The 24,890-nt window shown below is 40.3% G+C and overlaps 7 protein-coding genes and 1 long non-coding RNA gene across 12 annotated transcripts in view; 4 read left to right on the top strand and 4 right to left on the bottom strand.

The window, feature by feature from the left end:
• Nucleotides 1-13,706, top strand: part of LOC130703388 (protein FAM169B-like) — a 32,355-nt gene extending 18,649 nt beyond the window's left edge. Inside the window, exons 2-5 of the mRNA XM_057524885.2 lie at nt 12,758-12,794; nt 12,895-13,075; nt 13,157-13,333; nt 13,409-13,706. Coding sequence (XP_057380868.1) covers nt 12,759-12,794; nt 12,895-13,075; nt 13,157-13,333; nt 13,409-13,530 — 516 coding nt within the window. The 5' untranslated portion in view covers nt 12,758 and the 3' untranslated portion in view covers nt 13,531-13,706. The remainder of the gene's footprint in view (nt 1-12,757; nt 12,795-12,894; nt 13,076-13,156; nt 13,334-13,408) is intronic.
• LOC130701947 (uncharacterized) lies at nt 2,241-2,824 on the bottom strand. The gene is made up of 2 exons (XM_057523694.2): nt 2,756-2,824; nt 2,241-2,686 (listed from the first exon to the last, which is right to left on the bottom strand). Exons 1-2 carry the CDS (start codon nt 2,790-2,792, stop codon nt 2,241-2,243), a joined length of 483 nt encoding a protein of 160 aa, XP_057379677.2. The 5' UTR covers nt 2,793-2,824.
• On the top strand, nt 8,501-9,070 carry LOC132088414 (uncharacterized). The gene is made up of 3 exons (XR_009421969.1): nt 8,501-8,655; nt 8,740-8,909; nt 9,013-9,070. It is a non-coding gene; the product is annotated as an uncharacterized LOC132088414 (long non-coding RNA).
• LOC130703390 (uncharacterized) lies at nt 10,716-12,571 on the bottom strand. Of its 2 annotated transcripts, XR_009004654.2 has the most exons (7): nt 12,484-12,571; nt 12,359-12,430; nt 12,161-12,300; nt 11,907-12,090; nt 11,751-11,844; nt 11,500-11,589; nt 10,716-11,398 (listed from the first exon to the last, which is right to left on the bottom strand). XR_009004654.2 is itself a non-coding variant. In XM_057524887.2 (6 exons), the coding sequence occupies exons 1-4, from the start codon at nt 12,509-12,511 to the stop codon at nt 11,935-11,937; spliced, it is 396 nt and encodes a 131-aa protein (XP_057380870.1). In that variant the 5' UTR covers nt 12,512-12,571; the 3' UTR covers nt 10,716-11,398; nt 11,500-11,844; nt 11,907-11,934. The 2 variants fall into 2 exon arrangements, 1 of the variants encoding a protein (XP_057380870.1); XM_057524887.2 differs by having other exon boundaries at nt 11,500-11,844.
• Nucleotides 13,544-15,721, bottom strand: LOC130703369 (DDB1- and CUL4-associated factor 12 homolog). Of its 2 annotated transcripts, none has more exons than XM_057524859.2 (7): nt 15,257-15,721; nt 15,101-15,194; nt 14,825-15,028; nt 14,485-14,748; nt 14,257-14,422; nt 14,025-14,190; nt 13,544-13,953 (listed from the first exon to the last, which is right to left on the bottom strand). In XM_057524859.2, the coding sequence occupies exons 1-7, from the start codon at nt 15,616-15,618 to the stop codon at nt 13,848-13,850; spliced, it is 1,362 nt and encodes a 453-aa protein (XP_057380842.1). In that variant the 5' UTR covers nt 15,619-15,721; the 3' UTR covers nt 13,544-13,847. The 2 variants fall into 2 exon arrangements, with proteins under 2 accessions (XP_057380842.1, XP_057380840.1); XM_057524857.2 differs by having other exon boundaries at nt 14,042-14,190; nt 15,257-15,720.
• Nucleotides 15,722-16,005: 284 nt separating this feature from the next.
• Nucleotides 16,006-17,703, top strand: LOC130703368 (uncharacterized). The gene is made up of 4 exons (XM_057524856.2): nt 16,006-16,871; nt 16,944-17,110; nt 17,170-17,347; nt 17,415-17,703. The coding sequence occupies exons 1-4, from the start codon at nt 16,045-16,047 to the stop codon at nt 17,701-17,703; spliced, it is 1,461 nt and encodes a 486-aa protein (XP_057380839.1). The 5' UTR covers nt 16,006-16,044.
• Nucleotides 17,704-18,270: 567 nt separating this feature from the next.
• The window catches only part of LOC130703371 (uncharacterized), a 49,311-nt gene continuing 42,691 nt past the window's right edge, over nt 18,271-24,890 (top strand). The window contains exons 1-3 of one of the 2 annotated variants that reach the window (XM_059497207.1): nt 18,271-18,429; nt 18,502-19,231; nt 19,313-19,847. In XM_059497207.1, the coding sequence (XP_059353190.1) occupies nt 18,330-18,429; nt 18,502-19,231; nt 19,313-19,814 (1,332 nt within the window). In that variant the 5' untranslated portion in view covers nt 18,271-18,329 and the 3' untranslated portion in view covers nt 19,815-19,847. Of the gene's footprint in view, nt 18,430-18,501; nt 19,232-19,312; nt 19,869-24,890 lie in introns of those variants that run through there. The other variant, XM_057524860.2, reaches the window with a different exon arrangement.
• Nucleotides 19,937-24,827, bottom strand: LOC130703355 (pyruvate carboxylase, mitochondrial-like). 2 transcript variants are annotated; one of them, XM_057524835.2, is made up of 8 exons: nt 24,646-24,827; nt 24,208-24,395; nt 23,769-24,146; nt 23,235-23,710; nt 22,156-23,173; nt 21,098-22,092; nt 20,572-21,034; nt 19,937-20,508 (listed from the first exon to the last, which is right to left on the bottom strand). In XM_057524835.2, the coding sequence occupies exons 2-8, from the start codon at nt 24,380-24,382 to the stop codon at nt 20,426-20,428; spliced, it is 3,588 nt and encodes a 1,195-aa protein (XP_057380818.1). In that variant the 5' UTR covers nt 24,383-24,395; nt 24,646-24,827; the 3' UTR covers nt 19,937-20,425. The 2 variants fall into 2 exon arrangements, with proteins under 2 accessions (XP_057380818.1, XP_057380817.1); XM_057524834.2 differs by having other exon boundaries at nt 24,651-24,827.

Below are 24,890 nucleotides of genomic sequence, written 5' to 3'. Positions count from 1 at the left end.
TGAGCTAACCAAAAAAAAAATGGATGCATTTTTTTCTTCTATAACACTTGAAGGGCGAGGTACTCACTTTGCTGTTCTGTGATTTTCATTTGTTTGGCTTCCAAGGAGGACTTGAAAAAAATTTCGTATTTCTTCAAGTTAGAATCCAAACAAGTTTCCGCAAGAAAATGTTGGTGAGAAAGCAAGCGAAGAACGTGACCATCCCTGCCATCAACACGTATTACTTTGATATGCACTTTGACTAAGTTTTCACAACTGTTCGTGAGTCTAACAATCCTATGAATCGATGCAACCATCACAGTGTATTGAACTGAAACAAGCAGGGGCGTTATATTAGGAACGATCCCTATAACAAATTGATGCTAGACAATGGAATATCACCATCGTCTGTGCCGTTGACGGGAATTCGAGCAGACACGAAAACATGAACTTGATCGCCACGCTCCAGATGTAGTAGCACAATAGGAAGATAGGAAAGCCTTTGATGTCTAAGACGATCATTCGCCACGGCTCGTGTTATTCCGTTAACGAGCACTCGAGTGATCGTGCCAGAATATCGATCACCGACGGTGCCTACATCATTAAAATTGAACAGGTGGGCGCCAGTGGTTTTGACAGTAAAGACACTGCGGATGGTATAGCTAACAGTGGAATTCTCCGCAGTTCGATGGTTGGTCGAAGCGCTAAACTTGATTCCATCTGCTTGCTTATTCTTGTCAAAAGTTTCGCTGGAATTTGCTTTGGCCTTCAAAGATGTTCCAAACACAGTACCTGAATGAAAAATGACAATTGCCACTGTTATTGGTGAGTTTTTGCAGTATAATTATGGTTGAATTATACCTATGTAAACGTTTGTCCTCCATGCAGACAGGGCATCTTTTTTCAGCTCAGTGACACTGCTATCGATTCCTGAAATCGTACAGGAGAAACAAAAAGGAAAACAAAAAGGTTATTTACATTCCAGCGCAACAAGTCTAGAGCTTAACGAGGCACGTTTCCTTGTTGAATATTTAGAAGGTGACATTTAAGTTATTCGACATGGATCCCCCGTCTCCATTGCGGCTCAACAGCCCTTATTAAAAGCAACGAAAGGTATCCCAATTGGAAAGAGGCAAAAAAAAAAAGGAATGAATCAAATTACCCGTGAATGTCTTCGTCTTGCCAAACAAGAAGATGCTGTTCGTTTGATTGTTCTTCATTTCGCTCGCTTTACTGTTCGAATTTACAAGATGACAACAGGATAATAAAATAAAAGACAAAACAATCGTCGATATCCGTTTAGTTTCCATTGCGGCTATGCCGTGTGCGCGGAAACCGTACAGCCAAAAGGTGTTTGTCTCGGGCAATGTCGTGCTATTTCATTCGTAATCCTACGACACGTGGGCTTTGCTGCACGTAGACACTGTAAAGTGTGCCAGCACGAATGGAAATAATTCCAAAAGAGGAATTACCGCAGTTAGCTTTTAGCGAAGAAATATAGAAATGACCAATGAGTTTGATGTCTGCTTCCTTTCTTGTTTTTTACGCGAGAAACCTCACAATTCTTTTAGAATACCTTTGCCGAAAAGGTTTGAGAGATCGACTGTATGGTTAAGGGGGACAACGAGTGATGGATGGGTTGTAATGCACGATCAACTTGCCAGTTGGTTTCCATGTCGTTTCGTTTTTGCCTGGCTCTGTCTGTGCGAGAAGTGGTACAAGAAAAGGATAGAGGTAAAGGTCAGGAAAACAAGCACTTCTTATCTTTGACGTATATCGGCATTTTTATAGCAACCAACAGTGTGACGACCTTCACTCTGATTGGAAGCTATATGAAGATCGAAGTAAACATGCAAAGATAGTGAAAGTGGGTTTCCTTCGAGAACGCTTTTAACTATACCCAGGTAAGCGCCTTTATGAGCAGAAAGGAAGCCACCTGTAATTCGTTTGGACTTTGGGTATTGTTGTTATAGTCGTAGTGAATGACCTGAAGGTAGGACCCTCTTTCATCATCCATCACGCCCCCCTAACTTGTTCAGATAGGTTCTAGATAATTGTCTTTAAGTTAATTTACGTAAGGTTTGCCAAAATACCTAGTATGTACCCAATGCTCTCTCTCATCTGCGTGTGGTAAATGGCATTTGCTTCAACTGGAAAAAAGGGAGCTAAAACAATAAAGAAAGAAGCATAGCATCGTGTATTGATATCAGTTAGATGGCAAATACAACGAATGGTCGAATGCTATCATTCCATTTGGCTTTTTAAATCATGAGTGTTCCCGCGAATGACGCCCGATGCTTGCTATGTTTGTTGACGTTCTCGAATAACGGCCCACCGGCTACGAAAATCGAGACGCAATCGTCCTGCTTTAGTTGTGCACCTGCAATCAACGTAAGAGTCTTATAAGTGCCACCATTGAACGCGGCTGCCGTGGCTATTGCGACGTCGTTCACTCGCAATTCAGCGACGGGCATCACATTTTTCGAGTCGGTGGTTAACGCGTGAAAGATAAAGCCATAAAATCCCGGTGTCTTGGCTGTGTAAGTGCCCCTTGTCCCGTTCACCTGGTGACCATCAGTAGCAGTCGTTTTTGTGTAGGTCACATTGGAATTGCGCCGGATAGACTGCTCGGTGTAGGCGTTGAATATAATATGCGACTTTTTCGAAGTGTCTGTTCCCGTCATCATATTTGGCAAAGTCGTCTTCTCTGTGGTCAAATTTGACTCAGACGTCATTATTTTTTTATATTTATATATGTATACCTTCATGTCAATACCTAATGATTTGCTTGATGCGGGTGTCGAGAAATTCATCGTAAATCTAGCCAAGTCAGGGAATGTTTCTGTTTCAATAGATTAAAGAAAATTGATATGTTAACCATTAGAGCTCTCGTTGGCGTTTGCAGCGTTCTAGTTTGATAGCTGAAGAATTGAAAACGAGTATTGGCTGCTTGATAGCTACCTCCAACATTGTCGTAATCCGGTTGAAAGTAAGTTTTGTTTCCGTCAAAGTGCTTGGGTTCATTCTGAGTGTCGTTTGGAACTGTCGTCGTATTTTGTGCCATCAAAGGATAATGCCAAAGGACTTCAGAATGAAATTGTCGTTCTCCACGGCCCGAAGAGCTTACGGTGCTTATTGAAGTGAACAATCCTATCAGGAATACGGACGTATGCCACAGCATTTTAGTTGCCATCACCGTCATCTGTTCGTGAAAAAAATGACATGCGGCTGTAATCAATATCGTTTGGGATTTATAGTTTATGGGTTATTCACAAATGCTATGTGCTTGTGCTGGCGATAGATCCTTTTTTATTTGAAAACCGTTTCACCGACGGGAAAAACTGAAGTCCGGTAAAAATGAGGGAGACTCTTCGTTACTAATTTTGGCCCTCGAAAAATCTTAATATAACAATAAAACACAATGCTCTTATAGCCGTATTCAAAATCCCTTTTACGGACGATGAAATAAATTTTTTTTTCTGAATCGGTGTTTAATTGGGATAATAACAGGTTAGGTTTCATTGCATTCAGCCCAAATTTAAGGGTTTTCCGTTAAAACAAAATTCGGCTTAAAGTTTTAATTTATTTATTTTCTAAAATACATACTTCTATAGCCTGAACGAATGCGCCGTTTTCCTGGTTGAGATCCAAAATTTGGAATGTTTCTAGATGGCGGCGCAGAATTTAATTACATTTACCGAAATAAATGGTAAGCGGTAGAACAGGAATTATCTATAAAATTGGTTGGAATATTGTTCTGAAGACTCCTGCTTTACCGACGCGAGGTCCACGGAAGAGTGATAGTTGTGAAAGGTCCAGCGCTGGAGAGAAGACTGCCTTTGCTGGAACATTTCGGAAAAGGGAAAGAAGCATGTTGCCATTCCAAATGCGTTTGCTCATTCGTATGTGTACAAACCATGAGCTGGAAGCATTTGGCTAATTGCTGAACCATTTTAATGGCTATAAAATTATAACACACGTATCACATTATGACAACTATCTTCAAAAAAGAAAATAAATGCAACAGACTTATTAAGCAAAAGCTTATAAGACGCTTGTTGTAGGGATTCTTGGCGACGATTCGTTAAAGGTCATTGTGCAGGTACACTCTTTACGTGCAACCGCTGCACAGTGTGAAGAAACCCTGCCTATTTCGGACTTGCAGACGGTCATTGGCTCAATAGTATTTCTCCGACTACAGGGTTGTTTTGCGTGTAATGTTGTCCGCCTCGCTCTGGACGTCTCTGACTGACCCTCAATGCCCACATCCAACACCTTTGTCTTTCCTTGTCATTGCGTCATCATGGCAACGGTATGTCTAGGATATACTAAGAATACGTCACTCCTGTACTAAGAGGACTTTACGGTAAGTCATTCTTTAGAGTCCTTTCGGTGCATGATACGGAACGCCATTTGACTTTGACTCACTTTTTAATAAATAAGATTAACGAATTTTTATCATTAAAATTGGAAATACACAGGGTTGCTACATCATAAATCGCCAGTGCGCTACAGCGCTTGCCCGACGCAGCACAAGTATTTGGTGTATTTAACAAACGGTTGGCTTAATGAAAAAAAGAACAATTTTACGCGAATCAGCATTTAATATATTGTGTGATAATAAACCTAACTCCAATGACTACCAGTTTTTGCAGAATTTTTTGTCAAAATTCCCACTGTACTGCTGTGTTTTTTCCTTGTACACAATGGTCTCTGTATAGTCATGGTGAGACAGCTCTCCTTAACTCTTTTTACCGGCGGACCTCGACTGAAGCCTGTTTGTAATTTAGGTTCGGTATAGCTAGAGACTCCTAGTGGCCGATCTTGAACTAAATGGTAAATGCTCCGACTGGTAAAACTTCCGACTGGCTGTACCGCTCAAATTCGCCATTTTGATGATATATTCAATCATGGATTTCCTATCCAATTCCCGTCTCTTGAACAAGGTAATATCGAAGTGATGTAGTACGTATTATACCAAAGAAAGGATCATAACTCTTAGGGAAGTAATGATATATTGCAAGTGTTGAAGAATTGTTTGCTGTGAAAGGGTATATGAAACAATTTTGCGTTGCATAATCTATACTGTTAATTTTGCTACTATGGCTACACATTTGAAGCATTAAGATAGATTTTACTTAAAGGTTTGGTTTTCTTCAGGTTTTTGTCTTAGCAGTTACTGATATGTAATATCTGCAATACCCAAAGCTACTTACGAAATCAACGGGATCAACTAGATAGGTATCACCAATGTTATGCTACCTTTTCTTTTGAAAAGGGTAGTAGATAACACATCTGAAAGTGGTAAAATTCACCAAGTAAAGCTCAGAGAGTAATTGTTTTATGGTTACAATCATCAGTATATAAATAAAAATACAACAATAATATATCAGTAAAGCAATACTTGGTTATCCAAATTTTCATTTTACTAGATTATTGTTGTTTTTGTAACATATATCCGAGCTTTAAGTATTATTAACACCTTGGTACAAGAGTATTATACTGTAGCTATACATAACATTTTGTATTTGTTTTTTTTTATTCATATTAAATGTATCATTCATTTTCTTTCTGTTTTCTTGTTTCATAGATTGCTTGCTGTTCATTTCTTACTGATCTGTTTTTATTCTTTGAAAGCAAAAGGGCAGAATGCACATAAGGCATTTATCCAGAATGTGTAGAAGAGATTGTAAGACAAGAGTGCTCTTCCTAAATTTCAAAGTTATTGCTCAATCACCATTTTTTGCTAGACTGGTGGTAACAATATTTTAATTTATTGTTATTATTATTTATATATTATTATTTATTCATGATTTCTGAAACTTTTTACCTCTAACGGATTTTTCTTTGTTGCAATAGGTAGCCTACATTTCTTGACAGTTACAATGAGGAGAGAGAGCCAAGGCAACTGCCAAGATTTCATTCTCAATAACAAGCTGATGTTTTTTTTTATAAAAAGGCTAGGAAGGAACGAAATTGTTAAAGGATAGTTATGGCCAACAAATATTGATTTATACTTTTTAGGTTGAGGTTCCCAAGTCAATGTTAAGTCCTATTCTGTTGTTATTTTAGTCAACAAGGTAAATAGGTTTTTCTTTAACATATTTTGTGAAAACATGGTTCTGTAATTTATGATTGTTTATTTTTTGTCAACTTTTTTTTTTACATAGCTAGGTGAATGTGTCTGTGTCTGAAGAATGTAAATGTTACTACAAGAGGAGGAATCAGGAGTTAGGCAAGATAGAAACGTTCGTCAACAAGGTAAATGCTTATTTTTTTAATTTTTCAAAATGATGATTTGGTTAAGACTTTTACTGAAGCAAGGTGTTTAGTGGGAAATCCATTTTGAACAGCTTAGGGAAACCCTGAGGACTTAACTTGACATAAGCCATTATTGTTGGCACTTTCGCCATAGTAAAACAAATCTAAAGTCTATTGGAGTTGGTTTTCACTTATACTCGCCATTTACTACTAGACTTTCTAAAACTCAGACTTTGGCAAGTGTCGGTGCGAAGACCCTATTGTCGGCAGCGAACTGGCAACGTGTTAGGGGTACTGCTTTTCCACAGTGTTTCGGTTTCCCGTTCACAGGTTGGCTGTTTATTACAATTTCATCAGTACATAGCCATAGAAAAGCTTTTTTTGTCTTTTATGTATTTAGATTGGCCGGCCCAACACCAAGAGGCCCATCGAGATCGTCGCTGGATCTTCAAGATCGCCGCCGCTGCCCGCCCGAGATCTGCGCCCCGTTGAATGAAGAAGAAACGAAGATGGTACGGTTTAGTATAGCCGAAGCGGCATTTTTCTATTTCCATTTTTTTGTGATTTGTGTGTTTGATAAGTGCAACCTTTATACCCTTTCCCCTACTTTATTTTCCCTCTACATACCACAACTGATGGGAATCTCACTATGCACTCATGTTTCACGGACACACGTTTAATGCATGCTTGCCTTACGTTTCGTTCGCTGGTTTTGCACTATTCGTCCTAGCTTCAACACATCGCGGATGTCTTTAGGTAGCTACACATTAATTTTCCGTGATGAAAAATTTGCAATTTTCCCGGAATCAGCATTCAACTTTGGGTATATTCTGTGATATTCAACCAATTCCGATGAGTGTAAATTTTTGCAGAAAATATTTTCGAATAAGTCCGACTAGAAAAGCCCGACTTTACGTTCGATTGTAGAGAATTAACTAGAAATCTGACCGGTAGATGGCGATAGCAGTAAAACAGAAAAAACGCCATATTTTCTGTTTTTATTTTGGGTAAAACGGATTGTCATATATGTATTTGTAATTTGTTTTAGATTATTCCGTGCGACGGTTGGGAGCATGCTACCATTGGCGTTTGTCAGTCAATTGTTTTTCATAACAAAATTTGAAATTCAGCTTTGTATCAAAGAGCTTATGTCAGCAGCAAACTAGAAAATTACAAAAATATGGCAATCCGTTTTACCCCCCCCCCCCCCCCAAAAAAAAACCGGCCTTTTTTTCTATTTCTCTGCTAGCGCCATCTATCGGTTGGTAGGAGTAAAACAGAAAGTAAGGCCGATATTTTTATTTTATTTTTTTGGGGGGGGGGGTGAAGGAAAACGGGTTGCCATCAGACTTCCCGTCCGATTATTTCTTGAGCGATTATCAGTAGCCGTCGATAATCGCAAAAAAAATGATCGGCGATCATTCGTCTGTTGAAAAAATTTGATCGGCGATTAAATTTCTTAGTTATTGTTTTTCCGATTATTTTTGATCGCCATCTAGCAGTAAGAAAATAACTTGCCATTGTTTAAATTGAAAAAATTGAAACAAGTAAACATTTCAAAAAAGCGTCTGATAAAAACGTGACACAGCTATGAGTAGACTTTCATATAGTCCCATCTACCGTTCATAGATGTCGCTAAATAATCGAAAAAATAATTGCGATTAAAATTAATTTTTTTCCACTTTAATCGTCGATTGCGATTGTTTTAAAATAATTTGATCGCCGATTAAAATTTTAATCGAAATCGCAATCGCGATTACGGCAGGTCTGGTTGCCATAAATTGCATCAGACTTACCCATTCGCCAACCAAGTGTGGATATGTCTTTCTTCGACCCAAGTGTGCATATGTCTTTCTTGGACAATTATTTTATTTTGCTACTATGTTTGGTAAACTTCAATTATGCCCAATATTTTTGTCTTTGCATTTTAGGTTGCCTCTTAAATGATCTATACCTGATCATGTGTTCTGAAGTGATCTGCTTTCACAGCAGCTACTTTTCTGTGTACTTTTCAGTTGGTCTATGGTTCTGAATTGAGGCAGGTATATCTATTATGATATGTCACTAAGTACTATAGGGAAAAAAATAACTGAAGTTGATTGAGATCTATTCTGATTCTCCTGGTATCCATCTCAAAAGGTTTTTATTTGTTTTTCAACACCCATTTCATAGTGGTACATGTGGCTTTGATCAATATTACCATAAAGACTGCTGAAAATGGGTGTGGTACAGAAACCCAGAAATGGCATGAGTTCAACATCAAACATGGATTAGGCACTTATCGGTTTTTTGTCTATTGAAAAAGTATTTTTAATGCTATTATTTTGCATTCACAGAATTTCAGCACTGGAAGTGTTACAGGATGGAAGAGTTGCCCTGTAGTTGAAAAAACACTGAGAGTGCATTACTGTTAAGGTATGAGGTAAAGTAATAGAGTAATGCAAATTGTCTAATGAGAAGTATCATCTTGTTTTAATAATTCCGGTACAATCCTCATAGAATCTTTCATAGTGTCACAGCTAGAAGCCTCAAATAATTCTGCTTCTCTGGCTACAGAACAACTTGTCCTTTACGTTCAGAGTGTTGGTGAAGCTGGATACTTAAATGGCCCTAAAGATGTTTCACTTTGCTGGCATTGCAGCGATGAACATCATACATGGACTCTTTAGGTATGAAAGGAATTTTCTTGAAAAAATTTTGAATTTATGACGAAGCATTTCTCCTCCTTTTTGCCAACCATGTCTAATCTACAAAAAAAAATTTATCCAATAGGAAAGGATTTTCATATACTGGGAACATAACTATCAACAATGCAACATTCTAAGGGTGCTATTTTATCATTCAAGAGCCTTATACAATGATTTTCATCTGCAATTTGTATGGCCTTTCCCAAGCTTCTGCCAGAAGTTGAATCTATGAGTCATGTAAGTCACATGAGCAACAATTGAGATGTTTAATGGTGTTGTTTTTCTTTTCTCAGTATAGGTTAATAGTAACATTGGATCTGAAAAGATTCTTGGTTGGGGTAAGACACTGAATAAATTGTAATGATTAGATAGATGACATGACATTTCTATACTTCATTCGGATTCTCGAGACGGTATTATATATTTAAAAAATTGAATTGCATATCTGGGCTCCCTTCCTTTCCGTAGCCCCGTTTCCCCTTGACTCGTAATAAGCCCGTAGGGGGTCATGCCCCTACTGTACGGTATATATAAAAATAACATATACCGAGGTTTGGAGGGCTCTGGCCGGAAAGGGGACGTGGAGGTCCGCTTAGTCCGATGATGTGTTCACGGAGGGCGACGTGGCTACTCACAAATCCGAACTAAAGGTTAATCGCTCCAGTAAAAATGTTCCAAATCTTCGGCTCTTCTTCCGGCTTCTCTTAGCCAATCACCGGGTAATCTCCCCGGTGGGTCAACAAGGCAGTGTCTCCCCCTGCCTGGGTTGACGGCAACTTTTGAAAGGGCTATTATGCCTTTTTAAAGTTGCAAAAATAATTGTAATGTGCGGAGAATTGTCAATAAAATTTTTTTTATAAAATATTTTATCCAAAATTTGTTTCTTTCATTGTCTGTGTTAGCCGTGTTCACACATTACATTTATCAACTTTTTTTTTTCTTCGCATTATTTGTTTTTGTCACCTTTGATGTTAAGCATTGTTTCCATTGGTTTATCATTTATATGTTAGCATTCTATTATTATCCAGGGATCGAACCCTGGATGTTCGGCATACCGCGCCGATGCTCTACCAATGAGCCATGAATCATATGATGTCAAGTTGGCTTTTTTCTAGTTACTTGTGGACTTGCATTTACACTTAGAATAAAAATGAAGTGCAATTCTGCAATATACTCTTCTACATTTATTCTACTTCATTTTTACACATCTACTGAGGTTTGATCCCAGGGTAACAGGTATCGCAACTGAATGCTCTACCACAGAGCTATGAACCTTATGAAAGCAATAGAAAGATAAACATATGCTTGTGAAACACTGTATAAACATCCTAGACGATAACATATAATATGCGATAATAAAATATTTAGATATATCTCGTGGCTCAATGTTAGAGCATCGGCGTTGCACGCTGAATGTCTGGGGATCGGTTCCCATACGAGTAAAACAAAATACAAAATTACTTCAAAAAATATCCAGATATTACATGGTGATCCTTGAATCTAAGTGGAAAAATTCAAAGAGTGTAATAAATAATAATTGAATACTTACAGATAAACGATAAACCAATGGAAACAATGCTTAACATCAAAGGTGACACAAACAAATAATGCGAAGAAAAAAAAAAAAGTTGATAAATGTTATTGTGAACACGGCTAACACAGACAATGAAAGAAACAAATTTTGGATAAAATATTTAAAAAAAAAAATTTTATTGACAATTCTCTGCACATTACAATTATTTTTGCAACTTTAAAAAGGCATAATAGCCCTTTCAAAAGTTGCCGTCAACCCAGGCAGGGGGAGACACTGCCTTGTTGACCCACCGGGGAGATTACCCGGTGATTGGCTAAGAGAAGCCGGAAGAAGAGCTGAAGATTTGGAACATTTTTACAGGAGCGATTAACCTTTAGTTCGGATTTGTGGGTAGCCACGTCGCCCTCCGTGAACACATCATCGGACTACGCGGACCCCCACGTCCCCTTTCCGGCCAGAGCCCTCCAAACCTCGGTATATGTTGTTTTTATATATACCGTACAGTAGGGGCATGACCCCCTACGGGCTTATTACGAGTCAAGGGGAAACGGGGCTACGGAAAGGAAGGGAGCCCAGATATGCACTTCAATTTTTTAAATATCAAATACCGTCTGGGGAATCCGAATTAAGTATAGAAATGTCATGTCATCCATCGAATCAATACAATTTATTCAGTGTCTTGCCCCAACCAAGAATCTTTTCAGATCCAATGTTACTATTAACCTATGCTGAGAAAAGAAAAACAACACCATTAAGCATCTCAATTGTTGCTCATGTGACTTACATGACTTATAGATTCAACTTCTGGCAGAAGCTTGGGAAAGGCCATACAAATTGCAGATGAAAATCATTGTATAAGGCTCTTGAATGATAAAATAGCACCCCTAGAATGTTGCATTGTTGATAGTTGTGTTCCCAGTATGCTGAAAATCCTTTCCTATTGGATAAATTTTTTTTTAGATTAGACATGGTTGGCAAAAAGCAGAAGATGTGCTTTGTCATAAATTCAAAAAATTTTCAGGAAAATTCCTTTCATACCTAAAAAGTCCATGTATGATGTTCATCGCTGCAATGCCAACGAAACGAAACATCTTTAGGGCCATTTAAGTACCCAGCTTCACCAACACTCTGAACGTAAAGGACAAGTTGTTCTTTAGCAAGAGAAGCAGAATTATTTGAGGCTTCTAGCTATGACAGAACTATAAAGGATTGTTGTTACACAGGATTCATTCACACAAGATGGTACTTCTCATTAGACAATTTGCATACTCTATTACTTTACCTCATACCTTAATGGTAATGCACTTTCAGTGTTTTTCAACTGTAGGCTCACTCTTCCATCCTGTAACACTTCGAGACTTGACTTGATCCCCCACTAAAATTCTGTGAATGCAAAATAATGGCATTAAAAATACTTTTTCGATAGACAAAAAACCGGAATGTACCTAATTCATGTTTTATGTTGAACTCGTGCTATTTCTGGGTTTCCGTACCACACCCATTTTCAGCCCAAATACGGTCCCACAATTGTTCACTTCCTTCGCTGCATGGACTTATTACTAACAATTCTTTTAGTGCAGCACTAACAGAATTTAACTTTAACACACTGTCAGGTGGTAGACTGAATAACTAAACAATAAATAATTGTTTGTTAAAATTCTATACTTACCTTGAATTCTTATTTGAAAAGTTTAGGTACCTGACTGTGTTCACCTAATGCCAATTCATCCTCATGTTCAGTTAGGGATGAGTTTGGAAAAACCTCCTTCACTGTTTGGAAACTGTTCCGTTCCAATTTGTTCTTTTCCCCTACCTGAGCTTGTAGACTCAAAATTTGAGCTACAAAACACAAATGAATAAAAGCAAATAAATAGAATCATTACGTATTAGGCCTTACCATCCTTAGCATTGCTGTTATCTAATATTTTGTGTTGTTCCAATAATTGGGCCTGCAGCTTCATAATTTGATCTAATAAACAATAATTAATAATTGAAAACCAATATAATAATCTTTATACTTACCATCCTTTTGTTGTATTATCTTATCCATTTTTCAATTGTTCCTCCAGCCACGAGTTTTTCTCCAGCCACGCGTTTTTCTCCAGCCACGCGTTTTTCTCCAGCCACGCTACTCAATTAACTGCTAATGGGATACAATTAACTCAAATTGCTTACATGCCTGTAATAACGAAACCGACTGGTAGATGGCTACGGGTAGAAAAAAGAGAAAAAAGTGTGATTTTTTTTTGTTTTTTTTTTTTTTTATGTAAAACGGATTGCCATATTGCCATACAAAAATGCATTCCCAGCAACATAGTGACGGATGGGCCATGGTAAATAAAAAAAACCCAACTTACTATAGTAGTAGTCGAGGGAAAGAATGTCTGCTGTTATAATCTTTATAAAATTGTATTTCTTTTGTTGTGGTGATAGGTCAAAACAGAAGAAGACTGGAGCAAGCTTAAAAGTCTGATTGAATTACACACAACTAAAGAGCCACCAGATCTTTCCCAGATGGAGGCTTTATACAGATGTCCACCTACCAAGCAAACACTTGTGAAGCTGTTATTTATAAATCAGAAAGCAGTAGGTTTCTATGTTGTAAGACTGAAAGGTATCTCCTTTTAAAAATCTGTCTTTCATTCTTCGTGAATCACTTGGAATGTCTCAGTTAATATGGTGTTCTGAAACAAAGGTATACAGGAAGAGGGGGGCCCACCATTTGAATTACCTATCTTGGATGCAGTATTCATTTCTAAGGCTCACCGAAGACAACACTGGGGCACTGCAATGATAGAAGAACTAGTAGCTGTTCACTTTCCTGATGAAGATATTGGTTTCAGCCAACCAATTTCTCATTCTCTTGAATTAGGTGATGTACAACTGCAAATTTCCAATGCCACACTATGTATAACTACTTTGTACTAACCTTTTTATTCTCTCCAAGTTATAATGAAATTTCTGTTGTCAAATCCGCGGTATCGTGACAAACTCTGGGCCGTCGAAAATTGTGGGGAGGAAGGTGACAGACTGAATATATGGCTGGCGTCTGCAGTAAAAAGGCGATAAAACACGCTACATATAACTTTGGTTAGCAGCTTTATTTTCACCAAATCAACAATCAATAATTCATAAGTTAATGTCAATATAACAACGTTTCTCTGTTATTGTACTAAATTTCGCCCCTAAATTTTTGTCAATCCCGTACGATAGAATTACAAAAAAGAACGAATTAACAAGGAAAACTGAATAATGTAGTATTATTTCGACTTGCGTTTTTTTTGTGTGTGTGAGATTTATTTGTAAAGAGATCCCGACGGCATGGCTTTGGCGGTTATTTCAAAATCAACTCCAAACGGATGCATAGTTGCCTCGGCGTTCAACCGCTAATGGTCCACCAGCTGCGAACAGCCGAGTTCCACTCGAATCGTAGCAATGGGTGTAAATAGCTGGCGTATAACGTGCCATAGCTTGCGGAGAATCATCCGCTGCCTAAATTGCGAAAACGTGTAAATAAATCGTTTTTCTTCAACCTACACCAACTGATGGCGAGAAATCTTTACCAAACATCGATACGTACCACCCAGCCGGTACTGGTTTTGAATACAATTTCTTTAGTCGTATCTTTGAAAAGCATATATTTTGAAGATCGCAGATCGTAAAACAGGATGGATCCGGTCCCGGTCCCAATAGTCAAAATATCCCCACGGAAGCTGACAGATCGAATGCCTGGCTGGCAAAGTAGAAAATGAAGTTTATCGCGTAAAAAGTTTTTTTTGATGCACTTTTGCGTACCACACGTCGGGTAAGGAGAAGCAATATTTTTATTCTGGATAGGCTGGAGACTACGCGCGTCTAGCACAGTAGTGTGAGAGCGGGAACCAACGGCATATAAGTTGCGCTCGTCGTGATATCCCAGGCACACATTCTCTGTGCCGTGGTGTAGTTTTTGGGACCCCATCTAATTACGCGCGAAATAATGTCAGATATTTTCAAGTTCGGCAAGCAGCATGATTTTATTACTTGTTTGAATGTGTCGGCCTTCCACAAATGGATGTAGCCATTGAGGCTGAGAGCGGCGATTTCAACATCTCTCTTGTTGAACGCCAAAGCTCGCACTTTCTCGGCCGTTTTGCATCGTTTAACAGCCAGGGCCTTGAAATTGGTCACCGTAGGATTATTTGCATCTTCCAATTTCCACAAGGCCATTGTGGTGTCTCTCGATCCCGAAACGAGAAAGCAATCGTCCAGCCACTTTAGATCAAACATCCAGTCACCGTGCGCGCCCTGGCATTGAAGAGAGTAGGAAAAAGAATGGTTAGTTAAAACATTCTACTATATTTGAATTCAGCAACAGAGGTACCTCGCCGATGGCGAGCGGGTCAAAAGTCGGTAGGGAGTAAAAGGCGATATCATTGGTGTTTTCTGCACCTGTGGCTAGAACAGACTGGGAAGGGTTGATGGCCAATGCATGGATGCCACATTGGCTTTCAGGTTGTCGGTTTTGCAAGCTTGTCAACAGTGGTATGGAAAACAGTTCCTTTTTATTTAGGTCATAAACAGATAACTGCGAAATGAGAAAAAGAAATGTTTAATTTTGTGTTGTGTTTAACAATGAAAAAGAAGAATATGGTATTACCTTATTGCATTTGGAACCAAACACTATTTGGTGTCCATTAAGCCACTGGGAACAGAAGATTTTGTTCATCTCACCCAAATGTGTTGTGTGTTCCCTGTGATTAATATAAATGAAAATATTTAAGAAACAAAAAGGAGAACAGAAAGAAAAAGTAACCTGAGATTTCCATTTGTCAGTAAATGTCTTGTTCCATACTCTAAATTAACACTAGCAGGATGGCCATGTCCCAGAGACCGTTGTGATACCAGATCTACAAAGCTATGTGAGATTTTGCTAGAAGTAGTATACGTTTCTTCTTCATCACTGTCTTCGTAACGTAAAAATTCATCCTTTCGTCGGGGGCTACATTCTACGGAACTGTTTCCGGACGAGGAACTAGTCTCTGATTGTGAATCTTCCCTTTCCGATGTGATGCTATTGTGCTGCGAATTTCTTGAGGTGGGTTCCCGCTGCAAAAGCTGCACTCGACTATGGCTAGGTAATGTTCCATAAACAGCCTTCTTCACCACCCGAGCCATTATCCCGCCCAACGGAATAAGCTAGTGATAACAAACAACAGACGTTTGTTATTTGTTATTGTGACTAGTTGTCAGTCGGGAAACAACTAAGTTATCTTGCACAATAAGCCGAAGGCCAAACACAACTAACCAGTTAGAAGCAATATTTCGTAGCGCTTATAAAAAGCCACAAGAAAAATTTATTATTGCTGAATAAATACTTATAAACTATTTCATAACAGATTTGAATAAGTATTTGTTCATTTGCAATAATAATCTTATTGTGTAGATGTCGCTACTAAGACGAAGAAAACCGGACCACAAATCAGTTAACATAGACGTGTGGGGGAGGCCTGACATTACAGCCTGGCTCGTTTTAAATGTAAACATTGTCTGCATTCTGCAGTTGAAGTCGTGAAGTTTCACGTTATTCACGGTTCCAGAGATATGTCGATACATCCCGTTGACATTAATTTGGAAAACGTTAGTTCGAATGATAGTTTTGAATATTCGATAGCTCTTTTAAGGGGCACAGTTACGTGTCGAGAAAGTGTTTGTATAACATTGAATTGTAAAGTTTTAGTATCAACCGACAATGAAACATCCGAGTTTACTGTTCAAGAAGGGCGATTCAAATGCATTATCGAATTGAAACTAGGCCGCAATTTAGTCAGCATTACGTGTTGCACCGATCTTCATGTAGGCCAGTATTCTTTGATCTTGGAAAGGAAGCCAAACATTTGTGATAAAGTTTTAAAGCTCCTCTATGTTATACCAAAAGGGGATACAGGGAAATTTCAATCTAGTGGAAATTGTGTAAATTCCTCAGAATCTGCTTGTAAAAGAATTGTAACTGGTGTAAAACTGCTGCAGTGCATGACTGCTGAAAGGCTGAATGAGCTAGGTCTAGGCAGAAAAACTTTTAATCTTTCCACAGAAAATGGGCAAGAGGTATGTGAGATATTTCACAGTCAGTATACCAAAGAGCAGTTTTTTTCCTGGACAAGTGAAAAAATATGGAACATGACTGCAAGAGAGCTATTAGCTAATGAAGTCTTTGCACAGGGGGTTAAAGTATTAGCTTTCCTTAGTTGCACAGAGTATTTTAAGAAATCAAATGAAATCAAAGGCTATGTTGCTTGTGGCAGAGGGCACCTAGCCATGATGAGCTCATCTGGCTTACACAGCTGGGCCTGTGATTTAAAGGATGTAGTTTCCTGCCTAACATCTTCCATTCCTATAGATTCTACGCTTTTTGATGACAGTGGTTCCAGGTGAACAGTTGTCTGGGCAACACCTCAAATGTGTAATTGATTCAATATCAGATTCTGTTTTCTTGTTTACAGGGGCACCTTAAGTGGCTGTTATGCTACAACTTTGGGAGCAGCCCTGCATGAAATAGGTCACATCTTTGATCTAGTTCATACTGACTTTGGAGTTATGGCAAGAGGTTTCGAAGAGCTTGATCTTTTCTTCACTGTTGGAAATTCGAAACCAAAGCATCACAATGCAGGTATACTGTTTTTCACACGTAAAAATAAACTATTTAAGAATATTCACCGATAATCGAAGAAATGAGGAAAAGGTGTGTCAGTCAGGAGATCTCCGTCCGTGTTCGAGCGCCAACAAAAGTCACATCTGTAAGTTTTGGGTTGCGATCTATCGGACATGATAAGGACGATAGGAAATGGGATCGAGATGGGCAGGCTTACTTCCACCGGTCAGCTGCTGTTTTGCTCTCCGGGCACCCGTAAGATAACAATGGAAATGGTTTACTTTAAGACCCTAAATTTTTATTACGCTTTATGTTTAAACAGTTGGTTTGGTAAATGTTGCCAACTAGAAGACAAAGGGCCCATTCAAATCAGTGGACTTGAAGTAAAGGTGCCAAATGGAATCCGCCTCATCGAACTCCACGCCGAAGATGATCACCTCGTCAAATACTGGGATTTCACAAAGAATCCGACCAACATCCATCGATATTGTATAAGCTGGTTCGACGTGAAAGACGTGATTCAGCCTTCACTGCTCGTCCAAGATGTTACCGGTAAAATTGTTACCCATTACTTGAATTTTGGAGCATCCATTCCATCAGTCAGCCAGTAATCCTAATAATCTCCGTTGCTATTTATTTGCATTATTTGATATTTTAAAAATATTGTTGTTTTCTCTTTAATGTATTTGACTTTTCATATTTTTTTTCCTGTTCAATAATCATTGCTCCAGCTCAAAAATATAAATCAGTACTGAAATCAATATTTTCATTTCAGTGCTTTGCTTTCACTTTAAAGTAAAAAGTCGATATGGTAACTTTCTCAGAAACTATTGTAGTGTTACGCACTCGTTAGCCGTTCTACTGTTACAAAAACAAGTTGGATAATACAAGTTCCATTCAGCAACAGTCATTGTGCCGTTCACTATAAATACTAATGTGCATTAGAACGAAACGCATTTTTTTATATGCTGCTTACGCTTACAGTGCATGTGATAAGGTAACGTATTCGTCTTATCTTACCATGTGCCGGAAAAAATGCGTCTCTGCTTCGTACTGTTTTTACTTGCTTGACGTATTCGCCCAACGGTGATGTTGCACACACCTGTCCATTCGTTATCTGAAATTTTATCAAGCGATAGCAGAAAAAATGAATATAGATAAATTTTGTGGCTTTTCATTATGGTCGGTATAGTAGGTGAATAAAGAGAGAAAAAGTTTGTGGAAGAATTAAAAAAAAATGAATTTCCCAATAAAAGATTTTCGTTTGAAATTGTCTATGCTTCTTCTGGTTTGTTCACAGGTTCTCTTCATTCACTGCCAACGCAACGCAAACACTGGTATACGTTTTCTTTTAAGCCTTTATCTCTGACTGTTACAATCGGATTGAAGGAATTTTACTATTGTGCCAGGATGCGAATTTAATCTAGACACCACATCACCTGTATATCCGCCTCATTTAATCGATGCGAATTTGAAAATCGTAATGCCTGTAATGCAAGGCACAACAAGGGTTATCAATCTGGATGAAGGCGAACAAGTGACTATCAGCTGTTTGGGCATGGGAAATTTTCTACAAAGGACTGGTTATCAACAAAATCCTGCTACTTGTACGGCCAATTCCAAATTAAAGCTGAAAAATGGAAACGAACTGTCTTACGGTGAATTAGGATGTTTAAAACAAAATCGCGGCGTGCTAGTTGAAAGAGGATCGTGTGCAAATGGTCCTGGTACTTTGATTCGAAACGGATGGGAGTTTGGTAACAAATTCCTCCCGTTGTACGACATGTGCCACGACAAAAATTTAGCATTGAATTACTATTCTGTCAACGTTGTTTATGGCCGGTCGGCCAATGCCGGTGACAAGAATAATAAACGTCCGTCCTTCAGTCAAGACATCTACTTTCCCGGGATAAACGTCGGTGTGGCTTACACGCAAAAACAACAAACTAAAACTATAGCTAAAATCTTGGGTTCCGAGCAACTGGCTGCAGAGTATATTAAGCCAAATTCACAATACTTTTTGTCTCGTGGGCACATGTCACCTAATAGCGACTTTATTGATGCTGCAAGTCAAAATGCGAGCTTCCTTTTTACGAACACGGCGCCTCAATTTCAAACATTTAACGGTGGGAACTGGAGGTATGACTTAAACCTTTCATGATTTCAACGCCATATTTTCCCAAATATAGCACCAATAGACGTAATGGTATGTTTTCGTAGGTACCTAGAAAATGGCATCCGCAATGAAGCACTTAGCCGTCAACTAGATTTGACAGTTTACACAGGAACATTTTCTGTCATGACCTTGGCTGACGTCAACAATGTTCAACAGCCCATCTATTTAGCATTTGACCAAAATAACAACGGTCTAATTCCAGCTCCAAAATACTACTGGAAATTGATTCACGACCCAATTTCAAACACTGCCACAGCTGTGATCGGCATTAACAATCCTTACCTGAATCCAGTAAAGGAAGAAGATATTATTTGTCCTAACGTCTGCGACCAGGTTCCTTGGGTGAATGAAGCTATTACTGCGTTGACAGATATCGAGAAAGGTTACACTTTTTGCTGCACAGCTGCTGATTTGCACAAGGCTATTAGTTATGCACCAGACATCAATGTCCCACTTTTCGGCAGTGCCGCTACTAAAATTAATACGATCGATTTTGTTACACTTGCATGTCTGGGCATCTATGGATACTTTTACCAGAGAAACTAATTGCACGCATTCGCTGCTATCCCTGTATTTGACGTTCCATGTAATAACAACGAATAGATATAATGAAATTCATTAGATCTTTTAAACTAAAATTTGGAAAGCAATACACAAGAGACCGTAAAGTGGTTTCAAGCACTGAACACAACTTATCTATTATATTTCGAATAACAAGACAATAGACATGTCATTTGCAAAGCCAAATCAAGAAAATCGATAATGGAATCATATCCCAACACAATTGACATGCTAGGTAGCAAAATGACAAGGGCTATTTCCGAACGAGATAGCCAAATCAACACGTAGTTAACGCAAAGCAAAAAGTAATGGCTAAGCTAACTTTAAAGTGAAATGAATCAGAGTTTTAGGAAGACAATGCAGCGTCCACGGGCCGAACGGCTTGATAGAGAGAACAAGCAATTCAAATAATTTTTCAACAAAGACAATGAAGGAAAAACACAACACACAACTGCCCCAATAAAATGATTATGAGCCACTCGATGCCCTTCACCTTCCAAAAAAAAACAACACTGAAAGGCTACGTCATTGATGACTACTGAAGAAAACAACGTGGCAATATTTGGTTTCGACGGAGTGAAAGTGGTTTTTCATTTTCACTTGGATTCTTCGATGCTCAAGAGCAAGTCGTCACCTTCAAGTTTCATATCTTTGGTGATGGCCACCGATTTCACGGTTCCTACAAATAGAACGCGATTAATTCAGGTTTTCATTACGGGGCCGGTAAAAAATTCCAAAGTACCTGTGCAAGGGGATTGGACGACCATTTCCATTTTCATGGCTGAAAGAACGACCAATGGCTGTCCCTTTTCTACTTTATCACCCACTTTCACTCTGAGATCGATCACAGTGCCAGGCATAGGGGCTCCAACCGAGCCTTTAACGCCCTTTTCCGCTTTTGGATGGATATGCAACTCTTTGGCAGCAGTGTTATCGCGGATGAAGACGGACCTCAACTGACCGTTGAGCTCAAAGAAAACTTCACGATCGCCAGTCCTAGTAAGGTCTTCGGCCATTGCTAGAGTCTTGATGTGTAACGTTTTGCCCTTCTCGATTGTTACTTCAAATTCTTCGCCTACTTTAGGACCGGTTAAGAAGATACGGGTGGCGAACTTGTCCACTGGACCATATTTTGAGCGGAACTCAAGGTAGTCTTTACAAACCGAAGGATACATTGCAGCTGACATGACGTCAACATCACGAATCTGTCAACAATTTCAGGTGTAATTAGTTTCAAATGATAAGTATATATCAAGGACACAACATACCTGGTTGCCATGAACTTCGATCAAGTCAGCCTTGAGCTTGTCGAGATCTAAAGGAGCCATTGTGGCTCCAGGGCGACCCTCTACTTTCTTCATTCCCTTAAGAACTCGAGTGCGAAATGGTTCCGGGAAACCTCCATGCGGAATGCCCAGATAGCCCTGCATGAACTCGACGACTGATTTGGGGAAGCTCAGCTCTTCGGCCCGGTCCAAAACGTCCTGTCCAGACAACTTGTTCTGCACCATAAACTGGGCAAGATCGCCGACCGTCTTGCTAGACGGCGTCACTTTGATTATGTCTCCCAAAAGGAGGTTAGCCTCCCTGTAAGCTTTCTTGACGGCCTCAAACTGGTTGCCCAGTCCGAGGGAATACGCCTGGAACTGGAGGTTCGTGTACTGGCCGCCTGGAATCTCGTTGAGGTAGACGTCGGCATTGCCAGATTTCATCGTGACGCAACACTCGAACGGAGCGTACAATGTCCGCGCCTGCTCCCAATAGGCCGAATAGTCGCTGACGGACTCGAGAGAGATGCCCGTGTCCAGCTCAGAGCCTTGAAGACTGGCCACAATGGCGCCCATAGACGGCTGGGACGTCATACCCGACATGGAATCGACGGCAACGTCGACAACATCAGCGCCGGCCTGAGCGGCCGCCAACATGGAAGCGACTCCAGCGCCGGACGTGTCGTGAGTGTGGACGTGAATGGGCACGTCTGGATGGCGCTGGCGGATGCCGTCGATGAGAATCGAGGCCGCTCTCGGTTTCAACAGGCCGGCCATATCCTTGATGCTCAAAACGTGCGTTCCAGCCTTGACCAGCTCGTCGGCAAGATCCAGGTAATAGGGTAGGGTATACTTGGTTCGAGACGGATCGGAGATATCACCGGAATAAGAAATTGCCGCTTCAACAACACCACCGGCCTTGCCAACAGCATCAATGCCCAACATCATATTAGGCAAGTAATTAAGAGAATCAAAAACGCGGAAAATATCCATTCCTATTGTATCAATGATAAATAATTAAGATTAAACTTTGTGTATTAATGTCATGAATACTTTACCTGTCTGAACGGCTAGTTCGCAGAATTTATAAACCACGTTATCTGGGTAACTAGTATACCCGACGGCATTGGCTCCACGCAATAGCATTTGGAATGGAATATTTGGCATGAGACGCCTCATTTCCTCCAACCGTTCCCATGGACATTCGTGAAGGAATCGCATGGCTACATCAAACGTGGCGCCACCCCAATTCTCCAGACTGTAAAGCGATGAGAAATTTTGCGCTACATACGGCGAAATTTTAAGGAGATCGTGTGTGCGAACTCGAGTGGCAAGAAGCGACTGATGGGCATCGCGAAACGTTGTGTCCATCAGCAATAAGCCCTTGTGGTTGCGGACGGCCTTTGCGAATGCTTCTGGACCTTGTTCGGTAATAATGTCACGGAATCCGGTGAGTCTTTTGGATGAATCAACTGGCGGCACTAGCGGGACTACATCGGCCGGTTTGAGATCCGTGCCCAGCGGGGTGAGCGGGCCGTTGACGAGGACGTCACCAACGTAGTTGAGCAATTTCTGGGCCCGGTTCTGCGAGGCGACAAACTGGAACAGTTCCGGATGCTCGTCGATAAAGTAGGTGTCTAAAGTGCCCGTCAGGAATTTCTGGTTCTCCAGGACGTTGAGAAGGAACGGGATGTTGGTCTTGACGCCGCGGACGCGGAACTCTCTTAACGCACGGACCATTTTGGCGGCTGACGCAGGTAAATTTCCAGCATGAGCAATGACTTTGACGAGCAACGAATCATAATAGGGTGAGATGATGGCCCCGGCAAAAGCCGAGGCGCTGTCCAAGCGGATGCCCATGCCTTCACCGCTTCGGAACACTTCGATGCGTCCAGTGTCCGGCTGGAAATTCTTGGCCGGGTCTTCCGTCGTCATACGACATTGAATAGCGCTGCCTTGGATCTTGATTTTACTCTGGTCCAATCCTAATTCTGGAAGAGTTAAGCCTTCGGCAATTTTGACTTGATGTTGGACAAGGTCAATACCCGTCACTTCTTCAGTTACCGTATGCTCTACCTGAAAATCAAAATTCAACCTTAATTATAGAAAAATGGTTTAACGAAATAACCACACATACCTGCAAACGGGCGTTAACTTCAATAAAATAATGACGTCCTGCTTCATCCACCAGAAATTCGACGGTGCCGGCATTCTCATAACCAACGTGATTGCAAAGTCTTACGGCGTCGGTGGTCATGCGATCGCGAACGTCTTGGTTTAGATTGGGTGCTGGTGCGATTTCTACCACCTTTTGATGACGTCGTTGGACGGAGCAATCGCGTTCGTAAAGATGAACAACGTTTCCGGCACGATCACCAAGAATTTGCACTTCAATGTGCCTTGGTCTCTCGACAAATTTTTCGATGAACATGGCACCATTACCAAAAGCTGCTAGTGCTTCGGAGGTTGCACGTCGGAAAAGTTCCTCTACCTCTTCCATTTTTCGGACGACACGCATACCGCGGCCACCGCCCCCGTACGCAGCTTTGAAAATAACGGGAAGGCCGTACTCCCGGCAAAAGTTAACCGCTTCCTCAGTCGTTGTCACTGGTCCTGATTGAGAACGTAAAATTCGAGCAGGAGACCTTGCCAATCTGAAAAGAAACATTACCAGGTGTTCCAGGGACAATAGGAACGTTGGCTTCGATGGCAGCTTGTCTAGCTGCTACTTTGTCGCCCATCTGGTGAACGACGCGGGGAGACGGGCCGATGAAACGGATGCCGCTATCGACACAAGCTTGGGCAAAGTCTGCCCGCTCAGACAGGAAACCGTAACCGGGATGGATGGCGTCGACGCGGTTTTCCTTGGCGACGCGGATAATCTCGGGAATGGAGAAGTAGGCGGCAACAGGAGGCAAACCTTTGCCAACCAAGTAAGATTCATCTGCCTTTTGTCTGTGCACCTGCATTTTGTCTTGCTCTGAATAGATAGCTACAGAGCGTATGCCCAATTCGCTGCAGGCACGAAACACTCTTATAGCAATTTCACCTGTATCAGAAAAGAATTTAACATTTTTTAAAAATCTACAATTTTCTACACAATTTGGTACCTCTATTTGCGACCAGAACTGATCTGATGGGTTTATACTCTACATCTTTGCATTTGTTCGGAGAATAATTTGCTTGAGATAAATACAGTTGAGTACTGGGACAACAATTTTTGTTGTTTAAAAGACGCAGGGGTAAGCCGGTAAGGCCCCATCTGGATACACAAGCTCCCAACATATTGAAAGTAGACCTAACAGATGCAAGTTTAAAGTTTTAACAATGTCAGCTCTTCACTGGAGAGGTCTTGTCTATGTTGCTAGGCAAGCACAACTGAGCTAGAATTGAATAGGATGACGGGTAATAAAGACTGAAAGGACTCATCACGCTGACGCCGCCGCAAGCACGTAAGACAAAACCTCGCCGGTGGCAAAACGTTGTTGTTTGCTTTTTTCAACGTTATGACGCAAGCGGCCAAGGACTAAAGGGCGTATTAAATTTACCTTACCGATGAGATGTAAACAATTAAGGGAAATCACGTTTGTTCCTCAGGGATTCCTTGCGCGTGTACGGAAGATTCTTTTTCTGAACGCGAATTGCTCAGAGGCGTAGCTAGCCTTTCAAGGATTATTTTCAGCTTGGAACCGAAATGACTTTTGCCTTCTTTATATTCGTCTGACTCTCCATAATATTGCAGGGTTGCACAATTCCCGAAAAAAATCTGTTTACTAAATTTTGTTGTTGTCAA

The sequence above is a fragment of the Daphnia carinata genome, chromosome 10 (assembly GCF_022539665.2).
Source record: "Daphnia carinata strain CSIRO-1 chromosome 10, CSIRO_AGI_Dcar_HiC_V3, whole genome shotgun sequence".
In the NCBI taxonomy this organism is placed as follows: domain Eukaryota; kingdom Metazoa; phylum Arthropoda; class Branchiopoda; order Diplostraca; family Daphniidae; genus Daphnia; species Daphnia carinata.
This window is presented reverse-complemented; position numbering and strand designations above follow the sequence as displayed.